Genomic DNA, 15990 nt, shown 5'->3' with positions numbered 1-15990 from the left:
TTATTTTAGTGAAGTAAATATAAAATTGATACCAAAACCTAACCAATACTGCACCAAAGCACAAATAGCAAAAGGAAAAAAGTAGGAAGATTAGACTTTATCAAAATTAAAAACATTGCTTCAAAGGATCATCAAGAAAGTGAAAAGACAACCCACAGAATGGGACAAAAATTTTGAGATCGCATATCTAACAAGGGACTTGTATCCAGAATATACATTAAAAAAAACTTTTACAACTCAATAATAAAAGAGAAATAACACAGTTTTTTTTAAAAAAGGGCAAAAGATCTTAATAGACATTTCTCTAAAGAAGATACACAAATGGCAAAGATACTCAACATCATTATCATTAGATAAATGCAAATCAAAAGCACAGTGAGATTGCATTTCACATCCACTAGGATGGCTGCCGTCTGTAATTAAAAAGACAGTCAATAATAAATGTTAAGCAAGGATGTAGGCCGGGTGCGGTGGCTCACGCCTGTAATCCCAGCACTTTGGGAGGCCGAGGCGGGCAGATCACAAGGTCAGGAGATCGAGACCATCCTGGCTAACATGGTGAAACCCCGTCTCTACTAAAAATACAAAAAATTAGCCAGGCGTGGTGGCGGGCGCCTGTAGTTCCAGCTACTAGGGAGGCTGAGACAGGAGAATGGCATGAACCCGGGAGGTGGAGCTTGCAGTGAGCCGAGATCACGCCACTGCACTCCAGCCTGGGTGACAGAGCGAGACTCCATCTCCAAAAAAAAAAAAAGGATGTAGAGAAACTAAAGGCACCATCTACCACTGGTGGGAATGGAAAATGGTACAGCCACTTTGGAAAACAGTTTGGCAATTCTTCGAAATGTTGAACATAGAGTTACCATGTGACCCCGCAATTCCACTTTTAGGTAATATACCCAATAGAAATGAAAATATATGTCCACACAAAAACGTATACATTGTAGTAGTTTGCTCAGGTTGCTATAATAAAATACCATAAACTAGATTTTCTCACAGTTCCGGAGGCTAGAAGTCCACAATTAAGGTGCCAGCAAATTCAGTTTCTGGTTAGGGCTCTCTTTCCAGCTTGCAGACAGCCACCTTCTCACAAGGCCTTTCCTCTGTGCATCTGCGCATGAAGTGGGATAGCACTGGTGTCTCTCCTTCTTATAAGGAAACCGGTCCTATCAAATTAGAGCCCCACCCTTACAACCTCATTTAATCTTAATTATCTACCTAAAGGCCTCACCTCCAAATATACTGTCATGATGAGGGTAGGCTTACAACATATGAATTCTGGGGGGCCACAATTCAATCCGTAACATATGTGGATGTTCACAGCAGAATAACTCACAATGGCAAAAAAGCAGAACAACTCAAATGTCTAAAAGTTGAATGGAAAAACAAACTCTGATATATCAATGCAATGGAATATTACTGAACCACAAAAAGGAATGAAGTACTGACACGCTACGACATGGATGAACTTTGAAAACATTATGCCAAGTATCTGGTTCAAGTTGGTATTTGAAATAAACAAAAAGCTATGAAAATTTTTTAAAAAGAAAACATTATGCTAAGTAAAAGAAGGCTGTCACATATTATATATATTCATGTCTACAAAATGTCCAGAATCAGCAAATCCAGAGATAGAGAGTTGACTGTGGTTGCCACTACTGGCAGGAGGGGGACTATACAGTGGATGCTAATTAATATAGGGTTTCCTTTCCAGGTGGTGAAAATGTTCTAAGATTACACAGTGGTGATAGTGATATTGTTCTTTGAATATACTAAAACCATCAAATTGTACATTTTAAAAGGTGAATTTTATGGTATGTGAATTACATTTCAATAGAAACAGTATTTTCTCTTTCTTTTTTTTTTTCTGAGACAGAGTCTTGCTCTGTCACCCAGGCTGGAGTGCAGTGGCATTATCTCGGCTCACTACAAACTCCGCCTCCCAGGTTCACGCCATTCTCCTGCCTCAGCCTCCCGAGTAGCTGGGACTACAGGCGCCCGGCACCAAGCCTGGCTAAATTTTTGTATTTTTAGTAGAGACGGGGTTTCACTGCATTAGCCAGGATGGTCTCGATCTCCTGACCTCGTGATGTGCCCGCCTCTGTAATCCCAAAGTGCTGGGATTACAGGCGTGAGCGACCACACCTGGCCCCAGTATTTTCTTTAAAAAAAGGATATGAGGGAAAAAATTATATTAGTTAAGGAAAAACACATTTCTATGGCTTGATACAGCTGAAGTTTCTTTCTCCTCATGTAAAGCACAATCGGTAGGTGGTTAGGAACATGAGTGGGGAGTGGGGAGTTCTGCTCCATGCAGTCATTCAGGAACCAGGTTGATGGTGGCTCTATCATGTTCCACATGTGCTTCCAAGGTTGCTCTGGACACCCACATCAGCCAGAAAATGGGAGAAAAGTCAGAGAAGGAGGTTTTGATGGACTAGGTCTTTTAGAGGCCTGATCACATTTTCTTATATTCCACTGGCTAGAACTCAGTCACATGGCTGAACATAACTACAAGGAAGGCAGGAGAGTGCCTAGGAAGAAAGGGAAATGAGTTTGGAAGACAGCTGATAAGTTTCTGCTAGAAACCTCCCTTCCCCACTTACAGTAGTAAAAGGATAAAAAAGTTAGAAATAAACTTAAAAATAATTATCTACATTGGGTAATTTCTGCATTGTCACAAACCACTTCAAAACTTAGTGGCTCAAAACCATTAAGCTCACAATTCTACTTGCTATCATTGGATGGGGCTCAGCTGGGCTCACTCATACATCTGCAGTCAGTTAACAGTAGCTAGAAGGCTCTGCTTCATAGGTAGCTAACAGTAGCTAGGGGCTGGCTGGCTCTTAGGTGAAGAAGTTGGAGCAACTAGGCCACATATGTCCAACTCTCCAGCAGTATAGCCTGAGCTTGTTCATTTGGTGGCTAGGCAGAGTTCCAAGAATGACAGCAGAAGCACATAAGGCTGCTTGAGGCTTAGGCTTAGAACTGGCACAATGCCACTTCCCCTGTTCTATTGGATAAAGCAAATCAACAGGTAGGGAAACGACTCCTTGATGGGAGGAATTGCAGTCACATTGCAAAGGGTGTGGGTACAGGGATGGGTGGAGTATTGTGGTCATTTTTGCAATCTACCAAAGTGAGCAAAAGCCGTATGTTAAACATATTAAAACACATGTGAAGTATTCAAAAGAAGACTTGAACAAATGGAAAGTCATAACGTGTGCTTAGACAGGAAGACTTAATCTCATAAAGTTGTCAATTCTGCCAAGTTAATTTATAAAGATAATATGATCTCAATAAAAATATTAACAACAGGCTGGGTGCGGTGGCTCACGCCTGTAATCCCAGCACCTTGGGAGGCCGAGGTGGGTGGATCACCTGAGGTCAGGAGTTCCAGACCAGCCTCACCAATTATGGTGAAACCCTGTCTCCACTAAAAACACAAAAATTAGCCAAGTGTAGTGGTATGTGCCTGTAGTCCCAGCTACTTGGGAGGCTGAGACAGGAGAATTGCTTGAACCCAGGAGGTGGAGGTTGCAGTGAGCAGAGAACACACCACTGCACTTCAACCTGGGCTCCAGAGCTAGACTCCATGTCAAAAAAAAAAAAAAATTAACAATTTGGCTTTCTGGAACCTGAAAAGCTGATTCTGAAGTACATATTGAAAAAGAACAAGAATAGCCATGGAAACTCTGGAAAAAAAACAAACAGAGGGGACCAACAATTCTAGATATTAAAACATATTACAGGCTGGGTGCAATGGCTCACACCTATAATCCCAGCACTTCAGGAGGCCAAGGCAGGCGGATCACCTGAGGTCAGGAGTTAGAGACCAACCTGGCCAACATGGCAAAAACCCGTCTCTACTGAAAATACAAAAATTAGCCAGTGGCGGGCGCCTGTAATCCCAATTACTCAGGAGGCTGAGGCAGAAGAATCACTTGAATCCAGGAGGCAGAGGTTGCAGTGAGCCGAGATCGTGCCACTGCACTCCAGCCTGAGCGACAGAGCGAGACTCCAACTCAAAAGTAAATAAACAAACAAACAAATATATTACAGAGCTGGGATAATTGAAACAATGTGTTACTGGCTTATGAACAGATCTACTAAACCATGGAACAAAAACAAAAGCCCAAAAATGGACCTAAGTGAACACAGAAAGAAGCACATGATAAGGCTCACATCTCAAATCATGGAGGTAAAGATGGACTTCTTTTTTTTTTTGATATGGAGTCTCGCTTTGTCACCCAGGCTGGAATGCAGTGGCACAATCTCAGCTCACTGCAACCTCTGCCTCCCAGGTTCAAGTGATTCTCCTGCCTCAGCCTCTCAAGTAGCTGAGACTACAGGCACCCACCATCATGCTCAGCTAATTTTTGTATTTTTAGTACAGACAGGGTTTCACCATGTTAGCCAGGCTGGTCTTGAACTCCTGACCTCAGGTAATCCGCCCACCTCAGCCTCTTAAAGGTAAAGATGGACTTCTAAAAACCCGGTTGAGGCTGGGTGTGGTGGTTCACGCCTGTAATCTCAGCACTTTAGGAGGCAGAGGTGGGTGGACTGCTTGAGCCCAGGAGTTCGAGACCAGCCTGGGCAACAGAGTGAGACCCCCATCTCTACAAAAAAAAATACAAAAAAATTAGCTGGTCATGGTAGGGGCGCACCTGTGGTTCCAGCTACTTGGGAGGCTAAGGAGGGAGGATTGCTTGAGCCCAGGAGGCATAGATCGCAGTGAGCTGAATCACACCACTGCACTCCAGCTTGGGTGACAGCCAGCTCCTGTCTCAAATAAAAAAATTAAATTAAATAAAAACATGGTTGGTGTTACAACAACTGAAGAATCATCTGGGAAAAATTAAAGTTGGATACAAATGTCATACTATGTACCTGGATAAACTCCAAATATTTTTATGTAAGAAAGCTGAAATCTTACAAGAACTAGATAAAAACATAGGTGAGTTCCTTCATAATTTTGGAGTGAGGAAGGCCTTTTAAACTATGACTCAAAAATCTAAAAGCAATAAAAGAGACTGGGAAATTCAATGACATAAATATCTGTGTGTGGCAATAATAGTGACAACTTGGCCAGGTGTGGTGGCTCACGCCTGTAATCTCAGCACTTTGGGAGGCTGAGGCGGGCAGATCATGAGGTTGGGAGATCGAGACCATCCTGGCTAACATGGTGAAACCCCATATAACAGTGAAAAGTCTTAATCCCACCTGTGAGCTCATCTCTCCTCTCCATCCCTTCTCTACAGATGACTTTAATTTGTTGTGTATCCTTCTAGTTTTTTTTTTTTTTTTTACTTTTTAGACAAGGTATGGCTCTGTCCCTCAAACTGGAGTACAGTGGTATGATCTTGGCTCATTGTATCCTCCACCTTCTGGACTCAAGCGATCCTCCCACCTCAGCCTCCTGTGTAGCTGGGACTAGAGGCGCACGCCACCACACATGGCTAATTTTTGCACTTTTGTGGTAGAGACAGGGTATCACCATATTGCCTAGGCTGGTCTTGAACTCCTGGACTCAAGCAATCCACCCGCTTCAGCCTCCCAAAGTGCTAGGATTACAGGCTTGAGCCACTGTGCCAGGCTCCTTCCAGTGTTTTCACATGGAAATATAGGAAGGTATGAATATTCTGATTTTCCTCGTTTCATACAAGAGAAAGCATACTATACTCACTGATCTGTACTTTGCTTTACTCACTTCACAGTAATGTGGCTGTGTTTACATGTCAATACATAAAAACTTCTGTGTTCTTTTTTATAGATGTGTAGTATTCCATTGTGTAGATGTACCATTTCCTAATGGGGGACAACCCGGGAGGCGGAGCTTGCAGTGAGCTGAGATCGCGCCACTGCACTCCAGCCTGGGTGACAGAGCCAGACTCTGTCTCAAAAAAAGAAAGAAAAAAAGAAAAAAAAAGACTTTTCACTGTATACTTTTCATTTGAGTTACATATTAAGTGCAATGTAATGCCTGTTAACAATATAAAATATTTTTTCTTAAAATCACCACTTTGGAAGAGAATTCCTTAAGAAGTTAAACATATACCTGGCATATAACTCAGCCACTGTACTCCTGGTATGTCATTTCCAAGAGAAATGAAATCATATGTCCACGAAAAGACTTGTATGTGACTCTCATAGCCCTTTGCTTATAACAACAGAAAAGAGAAACAACCCCAATATCCCTCATCAGGTGAAACCAATTGTAGTCCATCCATACAACATCATACAATGAAATACTACTCGGCAATAATAGGAACCAACTATTGCCACATGTAGCAACATGGATGAATCTCAAAACTGTGATGTGAAATTTTAAAGGTTTTAAAAAAGCATACATAATTATGATTCCATCTATACAAAATTCTAGAAAATACAAACTAGTGATAGAAAACACATCAGCGGTTGCCAGTGGGTAGGGGTATGGGGAAGGAGGCATGGCTTGCAAAGAGGCAGGAGGAAATTTTTAGGACATGGAAATACTCATTGTCTTATTTTGGTGATAGTTTCATGAAAGAATACAGATATTAAAGCTTTTAACTGTATACTCCAAATATGCACAGTATTGTACATCAGTTATACCTTAATAAAGTTGTAAAAAGAAAACCCACAATGCAATTGAGGTGATGGGGAAGGAATGAACTAAATCTATAGGCATCTGGTTTAAAATATCTTGAAAATATAATGGAAAAAAGCAATACCATATTTTGGTTATGGACACCTTTTTTTAAATGTCCAGTGGAGAGGACTGACTTATTAAATGGAAGAGAGAGTGAGGGAGAGGAAATTTTAAAATTTTGAAAGACTAGAAGTCATATAGGGTATGTTCTCAGCCCACAATGAAATTAAACTAGAAATCAATAACAGAAAACTGGAAAATCTGGAGATTAAACAACACACTTCCAGACTTCCTTTTTTTTTTTTTTTTTTGAGACAGGGTCTCCCTCTGTTGTCCAGGCTGGAGTGCAGTGGTGCGATCTTGGCTCACCGAAACCTCCCTCTCCACAGTTCAAGCAATTCTCCTGCCTCAGCCTCCCAGGTAGCTAGGATTACAGGCGTGCAGCATACACGGTGCCTGTCACCATGCCTGCCACCACGTCCAGCTAATTTTTTTGTATTTTTAGTAGAAACAGGGTTTCACCATGTTGGCCAGGCTGGTCTCAAACTCCGGACCTTAAGAGTTCTGCCTGCTTCAGCCTCCCAAAGTGCTGGGATTACAGGTGTGAGCCACTGTACCCAGCCTAAAAACATTCTTCTAAATAACCTATGAGTCAAAGAAGTCTCAAGAGAACTAAAAAATATTTTGAACGAAAAAAGATGAAACTATCACTTATCAAAATGTATGGGATGCTGCTAAGGCATCCCATAAAAAGCATTTGTGCTTACAGAGAAATTTATAGCATTAAATGCATATATTAGAAAAGAAGGTCTTAAATCAATCCTCTAAGTTTCCACTTCAGGAAACTAGGGGAAAAAGAGCAATTTAAACCTAAAGCAAGCAGAAGAAACTAAGTAATAAAAATTAGAGCACAACTTGAAGAAAACAACAGGGGAAAATCAACAAAACCAAAAGTTGAACTTTGAAAAGATCAATACAATTGATAAACCTCTAGCCAGGATAACCAAAGAAAAAAAGAGAGAAGACAAATTACCAATATCAGAAATGACCAACAGCAAGAGATCATCATTACTGGTCCCACAGATGTCATAAGGAGGATAAAGGAATATTATGAACAACACTATGGCCACACATTTGATGGCTTAGTTAAAAAGACCAATTCCTTGAAACATACCAACTACCCAAAGGCAAACATGCAAGGCCTGCAATAATAAAAAATGTGAGAAAGCAAGATGGCTTCTAACCTCGGCTCCAAGGGGCCGCATTAGCTGGGGGCAAAGAGTTGGCAACACAATGTGATGGATAATGAGAGGTGCACAAAGGGCCAGCTGGGAAGGCTTCAAAGAGGAAGTGTGTCTAAAACAGACAGGGAAGGACACTTTTACCAGGCCCTCACGAGGGTGCCTCAAAACCAGCAAGTCCACAGTGTTACGGACTGAATTGTGCCCCCTCTGCCCCCAAAACTCATATGCTGAAATCCTAACCCCAAGGGCCTTGGATTGTGATTATTTGGAGACAGGGCCTTTAAAAAGGCAATTAAGTTAAAATGAAGTCATTAGAATGGGCCTTAATCCAGTATGACTCATGTCCTTATAAGAAGATTAGGATACAGATGACACAGACACCAAGCACTCCTGCACCGAGTGACCACCATGTGAAGACACAGCAAGAGAGTGGTCACCTGCAAGCCAAGGAGAGAGGTCCCAGAGGAGACCAATCTTCCCAGCACTTTGATTTTAGACTCCTAACAGCCAGATGTGTGAGAATATAAATTTCCGCTCTTTAACCCACCCAGTCTATGGTACCTTGTTATGGCAGCCCAAGCTGAACTCATGATCTTTCTCTCCAAAACTCATTCTTTCCCACAGTCCAACATCCACTCTGAAGGACAGCCAGAAATCCCACCCTTACATCTCACATTCAATTTTGTAACAGGACCTGTCCATTTTACTACTCAGCTCTCTCCTATCCATCATTTCATACCCGAATGACCAGCAAAAACCTCTTTAATAGTTCCCCACGTCCATTCCAGCAATGCTCCGAATCTGTTCTCCCAATGCCCCCAGAGAGATCTTTTCAAAACAAAAATGCAACCTGTCATTCATACCTCACCCATAGCCCTACCCCTTATGGCCCTTAGTGGTTGACCATAGCTTTTAGAATAAAGACAAACTCTATACCATGGCCTATGGAGCTCTGACCAGCCTCCGCCTCTCTCTGCTCCCCAGCATCATTGGCTTTCTTCAATTGCATGAAGGAATGAACCATGCTCTTTCTTGCCACAGGGCCCTCGCACATGTTGTTCCTTCTGCCTGGAATGCTCTTCCATCACCTGGCCAACTTCCCTTCCATCGCTTGGCTAACTTCACTCACTCTGATCTCTAGCTTAAGCACCACTTCCCTAGAGACGCTCTGGGACTTCCCCTCCCAAGTCTGAGTCACATTCCTTTATAATAAGCACTTGGAGAAGTGAGTTCCTTTCCTTCAGAGGCCTTCTCAGAGTTTATAATGAAACACTCTTTTGTGAGATTCTTTGTTTGATACCAGTCTCCACTACTCAGTGGGAAGCTCTGGGAGAGCTTTCTCTTTTTGTTTCGCCATCAAGTCCTAGCACCTGGCACAAAGTAGGTCTCAACTGATGCTTACTTCATGAATGGATGAATGGAATTAGGAAGAAATGGGGGAGATGGCACTCTAGGTATAGGAAAAAAAGATGCTTGAAAGGTCTGCCGAGACCACCACTCCTGTATTTGGCAAAGCCTGAACAGTGCGGTCTGCGAATACAAAAGTTTGCGGGAGGACCCCAAAACCAACACCCCCATCACACACACATGCACATCAAGTACATACCCAAATTCTGGAAGATCTCTGTCAAAATGCACACTTTCCTCATAGAAGACATTCAACTCTGCATCAACAGCAACAACCTTTACCTGAAAGGCATTTTAAAAAATGAAGTGTAGAATTTTCCTCAGCTTCTACACTGGTCCAGGGGGTACTAACGTCACCAGATGAGGCCCCACACCCTAGGAGCAGTTCAACCTAGAGACCTCCTTGAAGGCAGGGCTGCCTCACCGTAATCGTGGTAACAGAGGACTCATCTGGGGTGACACTCAAAGATTTAGTAAAATGAAGAAACTGAGGCTAAGTAGGAACACCCACATGTCTCAAGGAATCTTTGTTCCCCAAATAGCCAAAGCCAAGACCCTCTTGAGGAAGATGTTCACAGATGAGTTGGTTCGTGCACCTGACAAGGAGGCGGGAGAAAGTGCCAGAGAGGAAGGAATGGGAAGCAAGGTTTGGAGGCATCTCTGGGGATCCATGTCTGCAGAGGCCTGAGACCAGGCAAGGCCATGGGCTATTCTCACAGGCCATGATTGTGGTCCAGAGACATTAATGTCCCACTGAAGCAATCTCCAAGCTTGGGAGTATAACTCCTTTCCTGGACAGATGGGAAAACTGAGGCCTAGCAAGGCAACTCGAGTCATCCAGAGTCCCACAGGACTTTCCCCCCAAGGACCGGCCAGAGGCCTGCCTCCCTTGACCCATTCGAGAAGAGGGGTTTGACTGTAACTGTGTATATTTCCCAAGTACTTTAAAGGAAAAGGTGCCCCCGGTCACCCCATGCCCTCTTTGAAGGCAAATTTTGATTTGCTTGCCTGTCTGCGGGGCGTTGGCAGCAGCACACTGCTCCTCTGGCCAGCAGTCCTGGGTGCGCAGACCAGGCAAGCTGGTGTCAACGAAGGGCGGTCACAGGGTAAAGTCCATTTGTACACTATGCATTTCACTTTTTTTTTTTTGGGACAGGGTCCCGTTCTGTCGCCCAGGCTGGAGAGCGGTGACGCCATCTTAGCTCACTGCAATCTCCACCTCCTGGGCTCAAGCGATCCGCTTCAGCCTCCAGAGAAACTGGGACTACAGGTGTGCGCCACCATGCCCGGCTAATTTTTGTATTTTCTGGTAGAGACCGGGGTTTCTCCATATTGCCCAGGCTGGTCTCGAACTCCTGGGCTCAAGCGATCCACCCGCCTCGGCCTCCCAAAGTGCTGGGATTACAGGCAAGAGCCACCAGGCCTGGCCCATTTCAATTTTTAAAAAAAGGTTTTAGGCTATAATCTGCTTCCAGGTCACTGGTTGTGCATGTGCGCAGGGCTACCCGCCTGTCTGTTCCCCTGCCTTACAGTAGCTGACTTCCTTCGGATCCCCGTCACTGGGTGCCCAGAACAGCGCAGGAACCCGCCGAGTCCTCCGGCCCCTCTGGGCACCGGGGGTCCTGCCGAGGAGCGCCTGCAGTTTCCTGGGGTAGCTGGGTCCAGGCGGGGTCGAGGCCGCATCTTGCGAGCGGGTGGCATTGGCAGGGCATCTCCGGGCGAGGGCACCGGCGCCCCACGGCCGCGCGCAGGGCAGGGGCGCGGGGGCCCCGGGAAGCCCGAGAGGTAGGCGCGCCCGCGGCCGGGCCCATGTTTTCCCGCGTCCGGGTGACAGCCCGCCCCCTACCCCCACCGAAGCGGAGGAGGCGGCCCCGTGGCCCTGCGGCCAGGCAACTGTACCTGCTGCGTGCTGAAGTCCCAGCCCAGGCAGCAGCGGCGAGGGGCGTGCTCCGCCATGGCCCTTCGGGTAAGGCTGCGCGTCCGTCAGTCCGTCCGTCCGCCACGCGGCGTGATAGTCGCCGCGCTCCAGCGCCCAGAGACGCAGGGGCCCGCCCCTAGCTCCGCCCGGCCAGACTGTGGACCGGAGTCACGAGGCGGGCTTGCGCTCTGGCGCCGCCTGCGGGGCTACGCGAGCCGGGACCGCGTCCTGTGCAATCGACGGTGCCCCCACGCAGCCCGCTTTCCTTCGAAGCGCACCCCCTCTGGTCCTCCCCATCTTCATCTTATGTCTTCATGGGCCGTGCCCTGACACAGCCTGGCTTCCCTTAGAGGACGCCTGGGCCAGAGGTTTCAGCTATAAGCCAGCTTGTCTTTCAGAGGGAGCCTGCCTGTCCTTCTGGAGGCCCTGGGCCTGCAGTCCTCTGTGGCTGTATCTTGGCACTGGAGCAGCTGTCCACCCATGGTGGTGACTCAGGGGCCACAGGGAAATGGGCCCTGGGGTTGGAAGCACTGAGTCCTGACAAGCCCTGTCCAGATCCAGCAAATCTGAATGGTTCCCAGTGTGTCACATCCCACCTGTGTATTTAAACTCAGCGCTCCTGATGCCCCCACGGGGAGACACTCATTCCTGGAGTCAATTGGTATTGATGGTCTAATGTGTGCCAGGCATGGTAAAGGGGAATGAGAAGCAGAGTCAGACCCACTCCCTTTATTCATGGAGCTGAGGGTGCCTGTCCCACCAGCTACATCCTTCCCGTCCCTAAGACTGACTGCTTTCCAGAATTCCTCCCCAAACCCAGCATGTGAGAGGCTCCTCCTACGAACTTCCCAGCCCACCAGTGCCCTTTTCATGCACTTGCAATGGTCTGTCTCCCTTGCTGAACTTGAGCTGCTTGGAGTCTACATGGGATCCTCTTCACTGCTGGAACAAGAAGGGGCCAACATACTTGTCCTCCAAGACATTCACAGCTTACTGGGGACTCAGCCACTCCAGCAGTCACCACCTGTGACAATAGACAAATACTGGATACTAGCTAGATCAGAAACAATTATGCAACCTGCTGAGCACATTTAATCCTCACAATGATGCTGGGAAGTAGGTACTATTATCTCCACTTTTAAAATTTTTTAAATAAAGGTATCTAAGTATCTAATCTAATTAAGATTAGATTACTGCATTTTAATCTAATCTTAACTGCTTGATGACTTTTTTTTTTTTTTTTGACAGAGTTTCACTCCTGTCACCCAGGCTGGAGTGCAGTGGCGTGATCTCCGCTCACTGCAACCTCCACCTCCCTGGTTCAACTGATTCTTCTGCCTCAGCCTCCCATGTAGCTGGGATTACAGGCGCACACCACCGCACCCAGCTAATTTTTTTTTTTTTTTTGAAACGGAGTTTCACTTTTGTTGCCCAGGCTGGAGTGCAATGGCGTGATCTCAGCTCATCGAAACCTCTGCCTTCTGGGTTCAAGTGATTCTCCTGCCTCAGCCTCCCGAGTAGCTGAGATTACAGGCATCCGCCACCACACCCAGCTAATTTTGTATTTTTAGTAGAGACGAGGTTTCTCCATGTTTGTTAGGCTGGTCTTGAACTCCCGACCTCAGGTGTTCCGCCTGCCTCGTCCTCCCAAAGTGCTGGGATTACAAGCGTGAGCCACTGCGTACGGCTCTAATTTTGTATTTTTAGTAGAGATGGGGTTTCACCATGTTGGTCAGGCTGGTCTTGAACTCCAACCTCATATGATCCACCTGCCTCAGCCTCCCAAAGTGCTGGGATTACAGGCGTGAGCCACCGTGGCTGGCCAATGACTTTTTAAAAATGTATGTATATACCCATATAAACACTGAGATCAAAACAGAACATTTCCACCACTCCAGAAGTTTCCTTCATGACCCTTCCTAAACTCCCAAGGCAATCACTATTCTGATGTCTACCAGCATAAACTCACTTTGAACTTTGTATAACTTACCATCTTCATTTTACAGAGTGAGAAACTGAGGTGTAGAGAAGTTAATTAACGTGGCCTAATGAAACTGCCATTGCAAAATTATAACTGAGACAGTGAAAGAGATCTGACTTAACCAATTCCATCTTGCTTCTAGCCTCCAAGCTGTCATTGCTTATTCCTGGGCATAGGCAGAACTAACTTTGGGAGGAACTTACTTTATAGTTTAAAACAAAGATGATAACAGCCCTTTCCCAAAACAAATCTCCTTCTTGCCTGTGACTAGACTGCCTTTGTAGGACTAACAAATTAGCCACAAGATTAGAAATTAAGGTTTAGGAGTCATGCAGCTGGAGACTACAAGATTCTGACCATCACCAAATTGCTCCTGGGGATAACATCACTATTGTAAAACCTAAGATCAGTGCTTGAGATATTTTAGAGACCCTGCACTTGATGGATCAGCTGGTACCACCCAGCTCCATAAACTGGCTCATCTGATCTTGTGGCCCCCACCCAGGAACTGACTCAGCACAAGAAGATAGCTTCAAATTCCTATGAGTTCATTTCCGACCCAACCAATCAGCACTCCCAATTCACTGGCCTCCACCCACCCACCAAATTATTCTTAAAAACTCTGATTCCCAAATGCTCTGGGAGACTGATTTGAGTAATAATAAAACTCTGGTCTCCTACACAGCTGGCTCTGTGTGAATTACTCATTCTCTATTGCAGTCCCCCTGTCTTGATAAATTGGCTCTGTCTAGGCAGTGGGCAAGGTGAACCTGTCGGGCGGTTATACATCCTTTGCTCAGATCATTGGAACACTCCTTCTTTTGTACAGAATGAGGTGTTGCCCAATTCTAGAATCACAGATAAAATCCATTTAGGATCTTTAAACTAAATTTGTTGTAATTTTGTCTTTTGACAGCAGATGTCAGCTCCCAATAAGAGTGGGTTAGATTGCACAGAAAGGGCTCAGAGTGGACAGACGAACCCACATAGGGAGCTGTGAAGGCTATCAAAGACACAGAAAGAGATCATGAGAGAGGTGTAATGGTGGAATTCACTAGACAGAGCTTGTCCAACCTGCAGCCCATGGGCTGCATGTGGCCCAGGATGGCTTTGAATGCAGCTCAACACAAATCAGTAAACTTTCTTAAAATATTATAAGATTTTGGGGTTTTCTAGATATACAATCATGTCTGCAAACAGGGACAATTTGACTTCCTCTTTTCCTAATTGAATACCCTTCTCCTGCCTAATTGCCCTGGCCAGAACTTCCAACACTATGTTGAATAGGAGTGGTGAGAGAGGGCATCCCTGTCTTGTGCCAGTGTTCAAAGGGAATGCTTCCAGCTTTTGCCCATTCAGTATGATATTGGCTGTGGTTTTGTCATAGATAGCTCTTATTATTTTGAAATACGTCCCATCAATACCTAATTTATTGAGAGTTTTTAGCATGAAGAGTTGTTGAATTTTGTCAAAGGCCTTTTCTGCATCTATTGAGATAATCACGTGGTTTTTGTCTTTGGTTCTGTTTATATGCTGGATTACATTTATTGATTTGCGTATATTGAACCAGCCTTGCATCCCAGGGATGAAGCCCACTTGATCATGGTGGATAAGCTTTTTGATGTGCTGCTGGATTCGGTTTGCCAGTATTGTCTCAGCCCAAAATCTCCTTAAGCTGATAAGCAACTTCAGCAAAGTGTCAGGATACAAAATCAATGTACAAAAATCACAAGCATTCTTATACACCAACAACAGACAAACAGAGAGCCAAATCATGAGTGAACTCCCATTCACAATTGCTTCAAAGAGAATAAAATACCTAGGAATCCAACTTACAAGGGATGTGAAGGACCTCTTCAAGGAGAACTACAAACCACTGCTCAAGGAAATAAAAGAGGATACAAACAAATGGAAGAACATTCCATGCTTATGGGTAGGAAGAATCAATATCGTGAAAATGGCCATACTGCCCAAGGTAATTTATAGATTCAATGCCATCCCCATCAAGCTACCAATGACTTTCTTCACAGAATTGGAAAATACTACTTTAAAGTTCATATGGAACCAAAAAAGAGCCCGCAGCGCCAAGTCAATCCTAAGCCAAAAGAACAAAGCTGCAGGCATCACACTACCTGACTTCAAACTATACTACAAGGCTACAGTAACCAAAACAGCATGGTACTGGTACCAAAACAGAGATATAGATCAATGGAACAGAACACAGCCCTCAGAAATAACGCCGCATATCTACAACTATCTGGTCTTTGACAAACCTGAGAAAAACAAGCAATGGGGAAAGGAGTCCCTATTTAATAAATGGTGCTGGGAAAACTGGCTAGCCATATGTAGAAAGCTGAAACTGGATCCTTTCCTTATACCTTATACAAAAATTAATTCAAGATGGATTAAAGACTTAAACGTTAGACCTAAAACCATAAAAACCCTAGGAGAAAACCTAGGCATTACCATTCAGGACATAGGCATGGGCAAGGACTTCATGTCTAAAACACCAAAAGCAACGGCAACAAAAGCCAAAATTGACAAATGGGATCTAATTAAACTAAAGAGCTTCTGCACAGCAAAAGAAACTACCATCAGAGTGAACGGGCAACCTACAAAATGGGAGAAAATTTTCGCAACCTACTCATCTGACAAAGGGCTAATATCCAGAATCTACAATGAACTCAAACAAATTTACAAGAAAAAAACAAACAACCCCATCAAAAAGTGGGCGAAGGACATGAACAGACACTTCTCAAAAGAAGACATTTATGCAGCCAAAAGACACAGAAAAAATGCTTACCATCAC

General features: G+C 44.7%; 1 protein-coding gene across 7 annotated transcripts in view; it reads right to left on the bottom strand.

The window, feature by feature from the left end:
- XYLB (xylulokinase) overlaps window positions 1-11404 on the bottom strand; it is an 81159-nt gene extending 69755 nt beyond the window's left edge. For 3 of the 7 annotated variants that reach the window (XR_001337927.4, XR_608387.4, XM_008951550.4), the window contains exons 1-2: window positions 11182-11384; window positions 9482-9564 (exon numbers count right to left, since the gene is read on the bottom strand). Coding sequence is in view for 5 of the 7 variants with exons in the window: in XM_008951550.4 (XP_008949798.1) it covers window positions 9482-9564; window positions 11182-11238 (140 nt within the window). In the remaining 2 variants the exon portion in view is untranslated. Of the gene's footprint in view, window positions 1-406; window positions 2379-9481; window positions 9565-11181 lie in introns of those variants that run through there. The other 4 variants (XM_014344181.4, XM_008951551.4, XM_024928208.5 and 1 more) reach the window with 3 other exon arrangements.
- Between the last annotated feature and the right edge of the window lie 4586 nt (window positions 11405-15990).

This window comes from Pan paniscus, chromosome 2, assembly GCF_029289425.2.
Source record: "Pan paniscus chromosome 2, NHGRI_mPanPan1-v2.0_pri, whole genome shotgun sequence".
Taxonomy (NCBI): Eukaryota; Metazoa; Chordata; class Mammalia; order Primates; family Hominidae; genus Pan; species Pan paniscus.
This window is presented reverse-complemented; position numbering and strand designations above follow the sequence as displayed.